This window comes from Oncorhynchus mykiss, chromosome 12 (assembly GCF_057628025.1).
Source record: "Oncorhynchus mykiss isolate SJ-2025 chromosome 12, ASM5762802v1, whole genome shotgun sequence".
NCBI lineage: Eukaryota > Metazoa > Chordata > Actinopteri > Salmoniformes > Salmonidae > Oncorhynchus > Oncorhynchus mykiss.
The window spans coordinates 14,422,066-14,439,735 of record NC_143033.1 but is presented as its reverse complement, the minus strand read 5'-3'; the positions used below and the strand labels follow the sequence as shown (position 1 = coordinate 14,439,735).

Below are 17,670 nucleotides of genomic sequence, written 5' to 3'. Positions count from 1 at the left end.
TGTGGACACTAGAATCTGTTCAGGAGTCAAACGTCACCATCTGACCAGCAGCATTAAACAGATGGGCTGCAACCTAAATGGCACACTATTCCCTATTTAGTGCACTACTTTTGACCAGGACCCAAAGTAGTGCACTATATTGGGAATAGGGTGTTATTTGGGACCCAATCAAGGGCAGAGTTAGTTGTCTATCCTTGCCAGGACAAAATCTCCCATCTACTGAACGATACTACCGGTTTGTCACGTAATGAGAAAAATGAAGGGGATCGATAATATCATGATGATTTCTTCCACCGGAAAACAAAAAGCACACTGTGTTTTAAGAGCACAGCTGAAATCAACAGCCTCTTTCATGGAGGTGACCTGTTCCTTCTGCGAGGTGAGGTCAGATTATAACAATGCAGAACATTCTTAAAGGCCTTTTTTTTTTTGAATAGCACACACTGTGACAGGCCAAACCCAGAACTGAATCCGTGTCCCTAATGCAACAATTGAAAGGAGTGGAGTGAGGATGTGCAAAGAAAGAAGTTGTAAAATGTGAATAAAATAAACCCAAAAGCAGCCGTGTCATCCACCTCTGATAGCGGAGGAAGCCCCGCTCTCTGAAAAAGCACAACTGCCAGTTAAACAAAACATTGGTCTAGTCTCCGTGCCAACTGTTAGGGGCAGCGGGTCCACCGATTCCATCCAAGCTAAAAATCTTCTGTGGATCCGTTTTTACCCCATTAAAACAGCTGTGATGCACTGCAGTGCTCCAATAGTGTTTCCTCTACACAGTCTATGGAAAATTGACTAGAGTGTGAGTGGCCAATCTTTCATTTAACTACCGTATTTACTGCTTCTGGTCAAGTAGTCTAGTGGGGTTCAGTTCCTCTCCATGAAGTCTCAGAGTAATATCACTAGCCTGATCCCAGATCTGTTTCCTGTGGTCATTGTTTAGCGTGACACAAACAGATCTGGGAACAGCCATGGGTAGGCCTAATACCACATCACCGCATTGTCTGTTACAGTAATAAGTTCCAATGGCCCTGCAAGTTACGGAAGGTCATTTCCATGTAAAAGGACACATGAGCACCAACATGTGAAGTTCATAGGAGCATATCACATGTGGTATCAAATGAAAGCTCAGAGTCTATATATTTTAGGGAACCATTTTCCATTAAAAAAAACATGGAATAAGCAAAGGGTTTGATTTCTGGTGTCACAGATGGAAAAGGGGTCTTAAAAAACATATTTAAAAGGTATTAGAAATACATCCAAACAATAATGTAGTAAAGGCCCCTGCCAACTAATATCAACATTTAGATTTTGTTTTGCAGAAATTATTAGCCTTTGGTAAGTTTTTACGAAATATTCTGTATTAGTGTCTTGTCATTCTGTATCCAAAAACCCACATATCTAAGATATTTTCTCATTTCGCTCCATCAGGATTATGAAAGATCACAGAAGTAGAAGGAAAGAAAGACCGTCCAATAAGTTAGTGTTTTTACTGATAACAATTTAGGACTTATTAAGTGATTAATATGTGCCGTTATAAAAAATCTGTAACACAATGACTGCAATTGAATTGGCCACAATGATAAATTATAATATCAATAATAATCATAAAATAAAAAAACATTTAAAGGTGATTTTTATTTTACAATAATCTCAAAGTGTATAAAATATAGAAAAATAGTTTTAAAAAACAAAACATATATCTAACCATGTAATGAAAGCAACAATCAAAGTCTAGTGGGAAAGGTAGGCCAGCCGAGAGAGATGGGTCTTAAGGCCTTTTTTAAAAATCTCCAACCGTCTGAACAGCCCTGAGATGATCTGGAAGGGAGTTACAATGGTAGGAGGAAGAGGCACGGTCATCCCCCATTGTGCCGAGCCTTCTCCTGGGTGCATGGAGCAGTAGAACACAGTAAAGTAGAGTTCAGTGCAATGGAGGATAGTTCAGTACAGTACAGAGTACAATGGAGGATAGTTCAGTACAGTACAGAGTACAATGGAGTATAGTTCAGTAAAGTACAGTGGAGCACACGACTAGAGTACAGTATGATATAATGGCCTATATTCTACTGAACTACACTCTACTTGTATCTACTGTACTCTACTGTGCTGAAATATACTCCATTGTGCTGAACTCATACTTTACTGTACTTTGCTCTACTGACCTGTACTGAACTCTACTGTACTTTACTGTGTTTTACTGGGCTGTACTGTGAAACATAGACGTCTATGATTGGTAAAGATTTTGTCATGTCTGGACCAACCATATTTGGTCTTGTTTGGGGGTGGAGATAATTAGAATAATAGCCAGTGTGTAGAATTATACCTAAACATTCAAAAGAAGGATATTACATATTTCTACCTTTTTGTACCTATTGAAAATACATCCCCATTGAGAGAATACACTCATAATGATGCATTTCTGTATAGAGGTGGTAGAGGTCAATCCAACTCGGGAAAAAACGACAGAATTTCCATGGAAACGCGTGGGGGGAAAAGGGCCGTGGGGATGATACCAAGTCTCCTCATTGCCCCCATCAAAATGTGCCTAGGTTATTGTTCATATGAGTATTTTACACTGTTGAGATAAAAATCAGAGTATGATCTTTGTATGGATGTCAACCCCAATAAATGTTCTGTTACAAAACTTTGCATCTGCACTGCTCCTCAAGTAAATGTGCTTTAGTAAAAATATTCGGTGGCAATTGTTAAAATTAGACTTCCGCATATAGGTGTATGGTTTGTTAAACTTTGCAATGGCTTGGCATGTATTGTGAGTCTCTGTTACCGTGGAATTGCCCCGAATCAAATGACAAAGGAGAACACCCAAGATTTTTGGAGTTGTTACCTAAACATTTCCTTTTTTAAGTCAAAACACAGGCTTGTTTACAACAGTCCACGTATGCCTGGAGAGGGTCTGGTTACAAGGAGAAGACTTCATCACAAATAGTCTAAGAGAAGGGGGCTCTCTGACTTTTTCCTTTCCTTTTTCCAAGAGAGCTAGTGGTGGGATTTGCAGAGACATGCAAGTCTAGGTCTAGTGGTGCAATGTAGTCTAGTGGGAAAAGTACTTTGTCATACTTGAGTAAAAGTAAAGGTAACTTAATAGAAAATTACTTAAGTAGAAGTGAAAGTCACTAAGTAAAGTACTTATTGAGTAAAAGTTTACAAATATTTGGTTTTAAATATACTTAAGTATCAAAAGTAAATGGAATGGGGCCTCCTGAATGGTGCAGTGGTCTAAGGTACTGCATCACACTACTAACTACGTTACTACAGATCCTGGTTCGATACCGAACTGTGTCGCAACCAGCCATGACTGTGAGACCCATGAGGCGACAAATGGCCCAGCGTCGTCCGGGATAGGGAGGGTTAGGCCAGCCGGGATGTCCATGTTCCATTGTGCTCTAGCGACTCCTGTGGTGGGGCGGGTGCATGTGCGCTGACACAGTCGCCAGGTGTACGGGGTTTCTTACGACACATTGGTGCTGGCGTCTGGGTTAAGAGTGCATTGTGTCAAGAAGCCATGCAGCTTGGCGGGGTTGTGAGTCGGAGGACGCACGGCTCTCGACCTTCGCCTCTCCCGATTCCGTACGGAGGTTGCAGCGATGGGACAATACTGTAACTAACATCTGGATATGTTGAAATTGTGAAGATTTTTTACAACTTTTTTTTTTTTTTTTAAGTAAATGGAATTTCTAAAATGTACAAACCATTTCAAACTTTTTGGACAGATAGCCAGGGGCACACTCCAACACTCAGACATAATTTACAAACAAAGAATTTGTGTTATGTGTGTCCACCAGATCAGAGGCAATAGGGATGTTCTCTTGACAAGTGTGTGAATTGGACTATTTTCCAGTCAAAATGTAACAAGTACTTTTTATATAACTAGGCAAGTCGGTTAAGAACAAATTCTTATTTACAATGACGGCCCAGGAACAGTGGGTTAACTGCCTTGTTCAGGGGCAGAACAACAAATGTTTACCTTGTCAGCTCAGCGATTCGATCTAGCAACCTTTCAGTTACTAGTCCAACACTCTAACCACTAGGCTACCCGCCGGCCAAAATGTAACGAGTACTTTTGGGTGTCAGGGAACATGTATGGAGTAAAAGTACATTATTTTCTTTAGGAATGTAGTGAAGTAAAAGCGAAAGTTGGCAAAAATAGAAATGTAAAGTACAGATACCCCAAAAAACTAGTTAAGTAGCACTTTACACCACTGGTTAAGAGCATTGGGCCAGTAACCAAAAGGTTGATTATTTTTGGTTTGAATCTTCGAACCGACTAGGTGAGAATATATATATATATATTTATGTTTTGTCACATACACCAGATAGGTGCAGTGAAATGTGTTGTTTTACAGGGTCAGCCATAGTAGTACAGTGCTCCTGGAGCAAATTAGGGTTAAGTGCCTTGCTTAAGGGCACATCAACACTTGTTTCACCTTATCTGCTAGGGTATTTGAACCAGCGACCTTTTGGTTACTGGCTCTGGATAAGAGCGTCTGCTAAATGACTAAAATGTCAAGTGTAAATGTGGGCCTGTACAATACTGCAGGTTCATCATCTTTGTCCTTCCTCCCTTGGTTTGCAGCCTACATGTTGAGCTATTTTAAGCAGCCTTCCTTCCTTTCTTGAGGAAATGCTCCATCCTACGAAAACCTCTTATCAGTTCTTCCCATTGGAGAGAACACTTTACAGTTCAAGGGACAACAAAGTCACAACGACAGGTCAAAAGCCCAACGTGTATAGATGGGATATTGGCTAGCCCCCGAACACAGCAAAACAAGTCTGTTATAGAGTACACCCCCCACCCTGTTACAGATAGCCACTATCTTGTCATGTCCAACATACCCCACGCTGACCCCTGAAATGTCATCAGACCTCTAAATGACATTACCACACCCCCTGTGTGACGCAATCGTTTGCTATTTTTTTTAGGGTATCTCCTACAGATGTGATAGATTTGGAAGGCAGATGTTGACATGTAAACACAAACCCATGAGATAAACACAACAGCGTGCACACACACATACACGCAGAAAGAGATATGATTTAGCCCCCAAAATGTATCAAAATATAAGAATGAGGAAAGTCACGCTTTAAACAGCTGGCCTACTGGTGACTCCTCCCCAGATAATAATCTCAGTCTGACAGCATTACCCGACAGTATGACTACACTACTGTGGCTCAAAACTGAATCACAAAACCAAATAGAAGGGAGGTCCAATATTGTTTGGCCCAGCTGCAATGGTTGCAATTTTGTTGGTTATCCTAATGGCCAAGGAACGAGTGTTCTACCAAGCAGACCAGACAGATTGACCCTTGTACTGGGTTCTCCAAAACTAGACTGAGCCTCCAAATCCCTCAGTGCTCAATTATTTATTTATTTGTTGTTTGTTTTTTGAAGGGGGAGGGGGAATTAGCCTATGCCAAATCGAAAATAAAACCACAGACAGAGCCGCATATGACAGCATGACAATCAAAGAAAAATACCATACCAGAAAATCCATGAAATACTTTAGTAGCTTGACGTGCTCTCCCAAAACAGAAATTGGTTGGTGGTTGGCGTATTCCAGGTAAACCACTATTTTCTCCTAAACTAGCTAGGCTAAATGTACACTCGGAATTCTATGCACGGCCTTCTTTTCAAATGGTTTTGTTTTGGTCCCTAGCAAGAATCCGAGTTTGGACTGTAGGATACACACAATGTTGCAGGAAATATGGAAAGCGTTTTCATGCGAAGCGTAATGAAAGATATTCGAGCGAAACTGCGATAATCGGCTAGTCTTAATTTGGTTAGATCCGGTCATAGGATTCCTATATGATTATATTACAAACGTTTAAAATTCCATACATCAAAGTAACAATGATTTGATGCTATACTATAGAGTAACTTCTGAGTGATTCAAATCAAAACCTCAACCACCGTGTCGAAACTTGGTAATATCCCGGAAGCGTACACAAGTTAGTTGTCTTGGATTTTATGACATCCCCCCGCTTGTCACTGGACGTCACGTGACTTTGTACAGTAGACGTTTACTTTACTGATGTTACCTTTCTGCAGGGCTGTCCCTTCCGCTACACTATTTAAATCTAGCAAGGTTATTTTTACAAAAAGATGACCATTTAACTTAGCCTCGAAGTGAGAAAATGTAATTCCTTCTCTAATAATGTGCGTGTAGGGACCTCTAGTGGTTACTACGCGACGATACACCAGAGCACTGTGCGCAAACAAACTATTTTATGATTAGGGATACATGAAGCCTAATTTTTTTTTAAATACAATTTAACAATGAATACGAGGATGGCCTTTTTCAAACATCAAATATGGGCCGACATGGCACAAAGTAAATACATTTTTCAAACATCAAATATGGGCTAGCAGCACAGATAACAGATTTTAAAAAACTATGTTAAACTTCACAGATTTTATATGTTGCATGATCACAGTCATGGTATAATTTGAGGTTTTAAATATTCTTGGTCTACTTGAATGATATAACAAATATGGGGACATTGATTATTTAAACAAAACAAAAATAAATCCTGGCTATAGAGGCTCCACCAGATGTTGTAAATGCTTTAATCATTTGAAAATTGTGAAACAGACAGACCCCAGTGGCTTGAAGCTCTGAATGCAGCATGAAACAAAATTGTATTATAGCATCGTTATAACGATATGCTCTTCGTAAAAAAATGACATCATTGTAACAATATGGAAACTTGACCAAACGTATTGCTCGCTGCTGTGTTGCCTGCTGAATGCATATCTCAGTGGTTATATGTAGCCAAGAACTAGCTCCACCCTCAATTATTCAGGGTTCTTTCGTCTGCGGACTAGTCCTGTTACGAGCCTTTAGCATCTGGAATAGGACTTTCTCCGTTGTACCTTTTCATGAAGAAAAAGAAGACATTGTTATTTGACTTTCACGCATGCGATTAGACTACAGAGAATACAAGCGCATGTTTTACAACTTGACATTTATTTTCGGACGATATTCTACAGCCCAATTGCAAAGAACTAAAACTAAAAAAAGAGTTTGGTGCTGAATACAAAGTGATACGGTGGTCCGATGGCTCGCTCGCATGACTAATTAATAGTCTATCAGGACTCGGTCGCGCGCTGCTCAGTTGTTTGTGTTATAAACTATGGCGTTTAGGGCAAAAGCCTTGTACGACTTTAGTTCGGAAAATCTAGGAGAGATATCGATTACTGAGAACGAAGTTGTTACTTTATACAGCGAACAAGACATAGAGGGATGGCTAGAGGGAACAAACAGCAGAGGGGATACTGGTCTTTTTCCAGCCTCATACGTGGAGATTCTCAGAAATGAATCATCTGACATCTCGTCCAACAATAATGGCATGTCGGCGGATCAAGGTCAACCCGACTCCCCATCAAGTGGATATGATTCATCATACTATTCCCAGTCCCACTCTCGTGCTGAGAACATTAAAGATCCGACCCACTCCGCTTATCCTGTGCAAATTCCCCAGCGCCATGGTTACCAGACCAGTCAAGGTAGTGATGATGACTGGGATGATGACTGGGATGACAGCTCTACTGTGGCGGCTGAGCCCGGAACTAAACATGACAATGATGGAACTAGTTCCACAGCATACACAGTGACTACTTCGTTGCCTGGGAGACGTGACAGTGCCCAAGCCAAAAGTTCAGCAACAATAGGTAAAAACCTCAACAGGTTCTCAACCTTTGTGAAATCTGGCGGAGAGGCTTTTGTATTGGGCGAGGCGGCTGCCTTTGTCAAAGATGGGGACAAGATCTGTGTTGTCATGGGGCAGTATGGACCAGAGTGGCAGGAAGACCCATACCCGTTTGCCTGCTCCATCGATGACCCCACCAAACAGACAAAATTCAAAGGCATGAAGAGTTACATGTCATACAGACTGACTCCATCCCACACCCAGAGCCAGGTGAATAGAAGATACAAGCACTTTGACTGGCTCTACGCTCGACTTGTGGAACGCTTCCCTGTCATCTCAGTCCCCCATCTGCCTGAGAAACAGGCCACTGGGCGCTTTGAACAGGACTTTGTCTCCAAACGCAGAAAAGGTTTGATATGGTGGATGAACCACATGACGAGCCACCCTGTCCTGGCTAGATGTGACGTCTTCCAGCACTTCCTCACCTGCCCCAGCACAGACGAGAAGACGTGGAAGATGGGCAAGAGAAAGGCTGAGAAGGATGAGTTGACTGGCGCTAACTTCTTCCTGACCATCTCCACCCCGGCTGTTCCACTGGACCTACAGGAGGTAGAGAACAAGGTCGATGGCTTTAAAGCCTTCACCAAGAAGATGGATGACAACTGCCTAGTGGTGAATGCCACCATCAACGAGTTCGCCCGGAAGCAGATCACCGGATTTAAGAAAGAGTATCAGAAAGTGGGTCAGTCTTTCAAACTGTTGGGCCAAGCCTTTGAGATGGACCAGCAGTCCTATTCTGTAGGACTGAACCGTGCCATAGCATTCACAGGAGAGGCCTACGAGGCTATAGGAGACTACTTTGCTGAGCAGCCCAGACAGGATTTGGACCCCATATCGGATCTACTGGACCTGTACAAGGGACACCTGGCCAACTACCCTGATATCATCCATGTTCAGAAAGGTACCGTATGATTATGTCACAGCTGTCTCTGCTCTAGAAATAGAGTCCATAGAATGGTCAAAGACCCTCTAAACGTTGCAATTTAGCTGCACTCTCATAGGCATTCTATTTCCAGGGGTCATGTTATGTTGATGATGAACAAAAAACAAATTTTGCCTTGGCTTTCCTGGATATCCCTTGCAGCAAAATGTTCTGTGTTTTGAACATTACTTCAGATCATGTAACATGACACACACATGTTTTGTATTATGTACAACTTTTGTGCACCCTGGCAAAAGTTTGCTTTCACAGTGTTCTCTGTTGAGTAATGCTGAAGAATATGGCCTTGAGGCATGACATTTCATTCTCTGTCCTGAAAGAGAGATTTGAGAGTTTTGTCTCACACCCAATGAAGAGAGTGAGATCAGAGTTTTGGACTATAATCACAGCTCAGGGCTCTTAAAGCTAGGCATAGTCTTGAAGGAAACGTGGTTACCAACAGAACTCTTTGGTTCTCATTTTACAAATGGATGCAACGTTCTCTTATTTGTCACTTTGTAATAGATTTGTTGAATAGTAGGCACATAAATATGGGGTGCCGTTTTGTGACATGCTATGTCGTCCAAGTTCAGTTGTGACATTGAAGGTTATGTTAGCCTACATTGGCATAGAATTAGAAGGAGGAGATTCCGGGGCCTCTTGTCCGGCGTTTCCCTGGGAATATTGGAATGCGGAATAGCCTTAGGATTAAGTGATTTTCCTCTCCAAGGGTGGGGATCTGGGGAGCTGCTGCACAATATTGCCTGGACACATTTCTTCCCACTAGCACCGGTGCAGAAGTTCAGCTTATTGGTGCTCTGGCTCTGTGATTGCATGCAAGTGCCGAAAATAACAAAGTCCAAGTTAATATCATTAGTATATTTATTCATCCAAGTGTGTGTCTGCGTGTGTGTGTGTGTGTGTGTGTGTGTGTGTGTGTATGTGTGTGTGTGTGTGTGTGTGTGTGTGTGTGTGTGTGTGTGTGTGTGTGTGTGCGTGTGTGCGTGTGTGTGTGTGCGCGTGTTGATTTATATTCCCCAGATAAGGCCTGGAGTCTAATGGCTGTAGATAAGGGTATTCACTAAAGCAGCGGAAAAGTCTTTAGGTAAATCTTCCACTTGCACATTCAGAGCTCAAGTACACTATATATACAAAGAATGTGAACACCCCTTCAAATTAGTGGATTCAGCTATTTCAGCCACATCCATTGCTGACAGGTGTATAAAATCGAGCACACGGCCATGCAATCTCCAGAGACAAACATTGGCAGTAGAATGGCCGGGGTAGTTTGTCATTGTAAGTAAGAATTTTGTTCTTAACTGACTTGCCTAGTTAAATAAAGGTTACTTTCCAACAAGTCAGTTCATTAAATTTCTGCCCTGCTATATCTGCCCCGGTCAACTGTAAGTGCTGTTATTGTGAAGTGGCAACATCTAGGAGCAATAACGGCTTAGCCGTAAGGTGGTAGGCCACACAAGCTCACAGAACGGGACCGCAGAGTGCTGAAGTGTGTAAAAATTGTCTGTCCTCGGTTGCAAAACTCACTACTGAGTTCCAAACTGCCTCTGGAAGCAACGTCAGCACAATAGCTGTTCATCGGAAATGGGTTTCCATGGCCGAGCAGCCACACACAAGCCTAAGATCACCATGCGCAATGCCAAGCGTTGGGTGGAATGGTGTAAACCTCACCGCCATTGAACTCTGGAGCAGTGGAAACGTATTCTCTGGAGTGATGAATCACGCTTCACTATCTGGCAGTCCAGTCCGACAGACGAATCTGGGTTTGGTGGATGCCAGGAGAATGCTACCTGCCCCAAAGCATAGTGCCAACTGTAAAGTTTGGTGGAGAAGGAATAATCGTCTGGGGCTGTTTTTCACGGTTCGGGTTAGGCACCTTAGTTCCAGTGAAGGGAAATCTTAACGCTACAGCATACAATGACATTCTAGACGATTCTGTGCTTCCACCTTAATGGTAAAAATTTGGGGAAGGCCCTTTGCTGTTTCAGCATGAAAATGCCCTGTGCACAAATCAAGGTCCAGAACAGAAATGGTTTGTCGAGATTGGTGTGGAAGAACTTGACTGGCCTGCACAGAGCCCTGACCTCAACCCCATCAAAAACCTTTGGGATGAATTGGAACAGGGACTGCGAGCCAGGCGTAATTGCCCAAAATCAGTGCCCGAACTTACTAATGCTCTTGTGGCTGAATGGAAGCAAATCCCCGCAACAATGTTCAAAAGTCTAGTGGAAAGTCTTCCCAGAAGAGTGGAGGCATATTAATGCCCATGATTTTGAAATGAGATGTTCGACGAGCTGGTGTCCATATACTTTTGGTCATGTAGTGTATGTGTCCTTCACGGCAATAATTTAATTGTTCATATCTCATTACAACAATTGCTGTTCTTAGCTATTCACTTATAAATAGGTTGTTCAGTGTTTGTGGCCGTTGATAACATTTAGCCACAGTACTCCACAGTGTAATCAGCTGTAAACCAAACAGACTGCTTTGAATTAGACGATTATAACTATGTGTGAGTGCCACCACGGAGCATTGGCTTTAGTCTACTACTATATGGACAGAGAGCAGAGGGAATGAAACCAACTCTTCTTTCTGAGTCATGTTAAAACTTTTAAAGGTACAGATTCATGATTCAACCAGAGTTTGCTTGACTAAATATGGCCTTTTCCTTTTCACCATTAATAGGAATACCTTTGATACCCTTCTCTCGAACCCTTTCCCCACTCATATTTCTCCCGTTCCATCTCCTTCTTTCTCTCCTCCACCTATCTCCCCAGGTGCCCTTACCAAAGTGAAGGAGTGCCAGAAACAAGAAGGGGAGGGATCAACCATCAACGAGCGTTGTAACATCATTTCCTGCGCCACACTGGCTGAGATCCAGCACTTTCACCGTACACGCGTGCGTGACTTCAAGAGCCAGATGCAACACCACCTCCAGCAGCAAATCATCTTCTTCCAGAAGATCACTGGGAAGCTAGAAGAGGCACTGCAGAAGTACGACGAGGATATCATATAAGGCCCTGGAGAGAGGAGCATGGATACAGAGGGATAAAGAGAGGAGGAGGGGGGACTAAGGGAGAGAGAGGAGGGTGGATACAGAGGAATAAAGAGATGAGGTGGGACTAAGGGAGAGAGGAGGGTGGATACAGAGGGATAACGAGAGGAGGAGGGGGGACTAAGGGAGAGGAGGGTGGATACAGAGGGATGAAGAGAGGAGGAGGGGAGACTAAGGGAGAGAGAGGAGGGTGGATACAGAGGTATAAAGAGAGGAGGAGGGGAGACTAAGGGAGATAGAGGAGGGTGGATACAGAGGGATAAAGAGAGGAGGAGGGGGGACTAAGGGAGAGAGAGGAGGGTGGATACAGAGGAATGAAGAGAGGAGGAGGGGGGACTAAGGGAGAGAGGAGGGTGGATACAGAGGGATAAAGAGAGGAGGGGGGCTAAGAGAGAGAGGAGGGTGGATACAGAGGGATGAGGAGAGGAGGAGGGGGACTAAGGGAGAGAGAGGAGGGTGGATACAGAGGGATGAAAAGAGGAGGAGGGGGGACTAAGGGAGAGAGAGGAGGGTGGATACAGAGGGATGAAGAGAGGAGGAGTTGAGGGAGAGAGAGATAATGAGAACATGGGGTAGGAACATAGGGAGTGTGCTGGTCTTGGCACTGTGCAGTTCTGCAGTGTTCCCTATTTCATAATCTGATCAAGACTGGAGCACTAGTTTGGCAAAAAGATCAAGGGACACATTTTGACCTCCCCATCTCAGAGAAGTATTCCCCATTTAAACGGAATATGTTTTATGGTGCGAACTAAAGTAACTAGTCCGTAATGACAATGTAATTGGTTATGTGTTGTTTTTCCTTGACAAGATTATTCATCCATTCTACAGTTGGAAGTGAGCAGATCTATGCAGGTACTGCACTGACGGATATGAAATAGGAGTGAGAATTATTCCTTCATTGACAGAGAGGGTTGTTGTCTGCAAAACTTGATAATGTAGTCTAGCGTGACAGGATATGTTAAATCATCACTTATACAATTAGTGTCACTTCAAGAATATGTAGAATGATTTCAGTAAGGAAACTGTTTAGAATCACAATTATATCTGTGAAAACATGTTTAACCTGTTGCATTGAATCCCCCTCATTTGCCTTTTCCTCTGAACAAATATAACGTGATTTCAGTATCATGGCAAATATGAATGACATGTCCCTTTGTGTGTGTGTGTGCATGTGTATCAATGTCTACGTGTGTGTTATCATAGAGAGGGCAACCTGTTGTAGTTTCTGGACCTCGTTATGTGAAACCTCCTGGAGAGATCTGTGCCAGGAACAAGCTTTAAGATTCTAGAACCCTGGGGGAGAACAGAACACATGATTTTCCATTCCTTCTTATTGTTCTCAATAGGGGGAAGGGGCACAGGGAGATCGGCCAAAATAATACTGAAAATTATGTCTCTGTGGGAATCCCTACTGTCGAAGGACATTGTTGAAAATAAATCAGTTGTACTGTATGTGTAATATCATGATTCAAGGACCATTGTTGGTGTTATAATAGGATAGAAGGACCATTGTTGATGTTATATGAGAATTGAAGGACCGTTGTTGGTGTTATAATAGGATTGAAGGACCGTTGTTGGTGTTATAATAGGATAGAAGGACCGTTGTTGGTGTTATAATAGGATAGAAGGACCGTTGTTGGTGTTATAATAGGATAGAAGGACCGTTGTTGGTGTTATATGAGAATTGAAGGACCGTTGTTGGTGTTATAATAGGATTGAAGGACCGTTGTTGGTGTTATATGAGAATTGAAGGACCGTTGTTGGTGTTATAATAGGATTGAAGGACCGTTGTTGGTGTTATATGAGAATTGAAGGACTGTTGTTGGTGTTATATGAAAATTGAAGGATCATTGTTGGTGTTATATGAGAATTGAAGGACCGTTGTTGGTGTTATAATAGGATAGAAGGACCGTTGTTGGTGTTATAATAGGATTGAAGGACCGTTGTTGGTGTTATATGATAATTGAAGGACTGTTGTTGGTGTTATATGAGAATTGAAGGACCGTTGTTGGTGTTATATGATAATTGAAGGATCATTGTTGGTGTTATATGATAATTGAAGGACTGTTGTTGGTGTTATAATAGGATAGAAGGACCGTTGTTGGTGTTATAATAGGATAGAAGGACCGTTGTTGGTGTTATATGAGAATTGAAGGACCGTTGTTGGTGTTATAATAGGATAGAAGGACCGTTGTTGGTGTTATAATAGGATTGAAGGACCGTTGTTGGTGTTATATGATAATTGAAGGACTGTTGTTGGTGTTATAATAGGATAGAAGGACCGTTGTTGGTGTTATAATAGGATTGAAGGACCGTTGTTGGTGTTATATGAGAATTGAAGGACCGTTGTTGGTGTTATATGAGAATTGAAGGATCATTGTTGGTGTTATATGAGAATTGAAGGACCGTTGTTGGTGTTATATGAGATTTGAAGGACCGTTGTTGGTGTTATAATAGGATAGAAGGACCGTTGTTGGTGTTATAATAGGATAGAAGGACCGTTGTTGGTGTTATATGAGAATTGAAGGACCATTGTTGGTGTTATAATAGGATAGAAGGACCGTTGTTGGTGTTATATGAGAATTGAAGGACCATTGTTGGTGTTATATGAGAATTGAAGGATCATTGTTGGTGTTATATGAGAATTGAAGGACCGTTGTTGGTGTTATATGAGAATTGAAGGACCATTGTTGGTGTTATATGAGAATTGAAGGATCATTGTTGGTGTTATATGATAATTGAAGGACTGTTGTTGGTGTTATAATAGGATTGAAGGACTGTTGTTGGTGTTATATGAGAATTGAAGGACCGTTGTTGGTGTTATAATAGGATTGAAGGACCGTTGTTGGTGTTATATGAGAATTGAAGGACCGTTGTTGGTGTTATAATAGGATTGAAGGACCGTTGTTGGTGTTATATGAGAATTGAAGGACCGTTGTTGGTGTTATAATAGGATTGAAGGACTGTTGTTGGTGTTATATGAGAATTGAAGGACCGTTGTTGGTGTTATAATAGGATTGAAGGACCGTTGTTGGTGTTATAATAGGATTGAAGGACTGTTGTTGGTGTTATATGAGAATTGAAGGACCGTTGTTGGTGTTATAATAGGATTGAAGGACCGTTGTTGGTGTTATATGAGAATTGAAGGACCGTTGTTGGTGTTATAATAGGATTGAAGGACCGTTGTTGGTGTTATATGATAATTGAAGGACTGTTGTTGGTGTTATATGAGAATTGAAGGACCGTTGTTGGTGTTATATGAGAATTGAAGGACCGTTGTTGGTGTTATAATAGGATTGAAGGACCGTTGTTGGTGTTATATGAGGATTGAAGGACCATTGTTGGTGTTATATGAGAATTGAAGGACCGTTGTTGGTGTTATAATAGGATTGAAGGACCGTTGTTGGTGTTATATGAGAATTGAAGGACCGTTGTTGGTGTTATATGAGAATTGAAGGACCATTGTTGGTGTTATATGAGAATTGAAGGACCGTTGTTGGTGTCCTCCCAAAACGCAGTTGTAATTAAGTTATGTAAGTTATTTGACCAGGTTGACTGGGGTACTGCTAGATGACTAAGCGCGCATCACCCTGAACAGACTAATATATGTAGAAGGGACTTTTATTCATCACATGACACAAGGAACAGTGTATATACACTGAGTATACCAAAGGTTAGGCACACCTTCCTAATATTGAGTTGGCTCACCTATGTCTTAATAATCACAGAAGGTGCACATTATCATTTTGAAGTTAAAGGATAACAGTGATCCAAAGCCTATTGAAGTTTGTCCACACGGAAGTTCACATTCACAAACATTATCTTGGTTAAGTTAGTGAGGATAAGCAGCAGCCAAACAGCCTTTAGTCAGACACTCTTAGCCAGAGCAAAGTTCAAAGCACAGAACAACTTAGTTGACTCCTTAATTACTTATTCCATAGAATTAGGAATTAGAATACTAGAATGGAAATTAACCTTCTTATGATGGTCCAAAGGTCAGCCATGTTGGACACAAATGTACATTTAAGAACGGGAAGCATAGAAATAGCACACATAGCACATATCTACTTAGACTTACTTTCAATGAGAATGACTAAACTATAACTACAATTTCTATGTGAATTTGGTCGGATCACCCAAATAGTTAGATATTGCAGCTTTAATTAACTGCCAATATGCCAACATTCCATTCAAATAATGCAGTCAATCCACAACCAGATACCGGCTGATATCAGTAGATGATAGGACTTAAACAAGTTGTAAATGCAACAAGTACTGATATTGTATCATATAATAACACTCACAGCTTTCCTGGAAAACAACATCTGAGACATTTATGGCCTGTTTACATACGGCTATTTATCATGAAAATTTGTATAAAACCCAAATAAACTGTATTTATAATTATTTGACATTATTTTAGGTTGACTATAATTCCATTATAGAATTTCTGATACTGTGCATTACATGCCTAACTTCTATTTTCCTGCATAAGTAAAAGCAGGAAATGCTTCACCTATGCCTCTACTGCCATTCATTCTAATTCGACTGGTTTTGGATTTCTCCCTGACCAAGATGGCTGCCATTTCCCCCCCATTATGGAACTGTTAGGGTTTATGACATAGCCCCTCTAGTAATTTAATATGATCTCTATTACTCATTTCTACACAGACTGGCTACTCCTCTCTCTCAGAAGGACTGTGCATGTTTGAGATCGACTACATAGCAGTGGGCTGTGCAATGCACCAGAACTTCACAACTCCTGGAAGGGTGTTTCTGAATGTGTATTTCAGAATACCATAGCAGTCTTCTGAACTACGCAGCCAAACTGCAAAGGAGGGTCAAAGACACTGTCTCTCAACATACATGAGGAGGGATTTCTGCTACCATCTCACCCCTGTCTAATTATTAATGAGGGCTGAAATTAGTGTTTATGTGATGTCCACAGACCCCTAAATCTAGACCGTTTTGCAGTGACACCTTTTTTAAGTTACTGTTCCTGTTCACAAAGAACCACAAGTCCATTCATCTCTAGAACAAAGGAGGCCATTTTATTTCCACTGGCTGGGGCTCTGGTGCAGTCTCTCTCTGTGGAAACAGTCCACTTGTTGGAACTTGATTTTACTTATATTCCTAACTGTCAATAATGGTGACTGATATCTTTTCTTTATGTAATCGGAAGCATATTGCAATGTTTGTGGAATGTTAGTGATGAATCTGAAGATGTCTTGTTCAGTTGCGTTCACTTTAAGTGAAATCTTACCCTCCCCCTTGTGTGTACCTCACTCTGCCCCAGTCCAGCCCACATGGGCCTCTGAAGTCTGGTGGAAAAGTGGAGAGTTGAATGGAAGGATATAAAGAAACAGAAGCTGTACTCTAGTCTTTATGGCAACTGAAAAGGTCAGTCCAGACCAACATAGGCTACTCATTTAAGACAATTTACAGTCTGTAATACTGAGCTGGCACAAGTCACTTTCCCGTGTAGGCCTACAGTGCATTAGCTATAAACTCAGAGTTCTTCAAAAAAAAACATAGCCAGCCAACACATGATAAAACATCTACAGTGCCGGGAAAAAGTATTTGCCCCTTTTCTGATTTTCTCTATTTTTGCATATTTTTTATACTGAATTTGGTCAGATCTTCAACCAAAACAGAATATTAGACACTACCACCACCATGCTTGACTATTCCTATGAGGTTCTTACTGTGGAATGCAGTGTTTGGTTTTCACCAGACATAATGCAACCCATCTCGTCCAAAACGTTGACTAACATTTGCCAAAAAGAACCTGGGAGCACCAGGATGACTCTTGGAAGACTCTTGGAAGAATGTTCTATAGACAGATGAGTCAAAAGTATAGCTTTTGGACAACATGGGTCCCATTATGCCTGTCGAAAACCAAAAGCTGCATTCCACAGTAAGAACCTCATACCAACGGTCAAGCATGGTG

At 41.6% G+C, this 17,670-nt stretch overlaps 2 protein-coding genes across 3 annotated transcripts in view; one reads left to right on the top strand and one right to left on the bottom strand.

Annotated features, from left to right (window-relative positions):
• The window catches only part of LOC110537002 (ADP-ribosylation factor-like protein 15), a 73,076-nt gene extending 67,313 nt beyond the window's left edge, over positions 1-5,763 (bottom strand). Inside the window, exon 1 of the mRNA XM_021622697.3 lies at positions 5,502-5,763. Within this exon, the coding sequence (XP_021478372.1) occupies positions 5,502-5,513 (12 nt within the window). The 5' untranslated portion in view covers positions 5,514-5,763. The remainder of the gene's footprint in view (positions 1-5,501) is intronic.
• Positions 5,764-5,991: 228 nt separating this feature from the next.
• On the top strand, positions 5,992-12,861 carry LOC110537001 (sorting nexin-18). Of its 2 annotated transcripts, XM_090191767.1 has the most exons (3): positions 5,992-8,629; positions 9,689-9,752; positions 11,443-11,579. In XM_090191767.1, the coding sequence occupies exons 1-2, from the start codon at positions 7,153-7,155 to the stop codon at positions 9,730-9,732; spliced, it is 1,521 nt and encodes a 506-aa protein (XP_090047893.1). In that variant the 5' UTR covers positions 5,992-7,152; the 3' UTR covers positions 9,733-9,752; positions 11,443-11,579. The 2 variants fall into 2 exon arrangements, with proteins under 2 accessions (XP_090047893.1, XP_021478371.3); XM_021622696.3 differs by lacking the exon at positions 9,689-9,752 and having other exon boundaries at positions 11,443-12,861.
• Positions 12,862-17,670: the final 4,809 nt, after the last annotated feature.

Excerpts from the sequence above, each read along its gene's own strand:
- LOC110537001 (XM_021622696.3), top strand. The coding sequence starts at position 7,153 with ATGGCGTTTAGGGCAAAAGCCTTGTACGACTTTAGTTCGGAAAATCTA. Across the intron at positions 8,630-11,442 it reads TATCATCCATGTTCAGAAAG|GTGCCCTTACCAAAGTGAAG; the intron begins GTACCGTATGAT and ends CTATCTCCCCAG.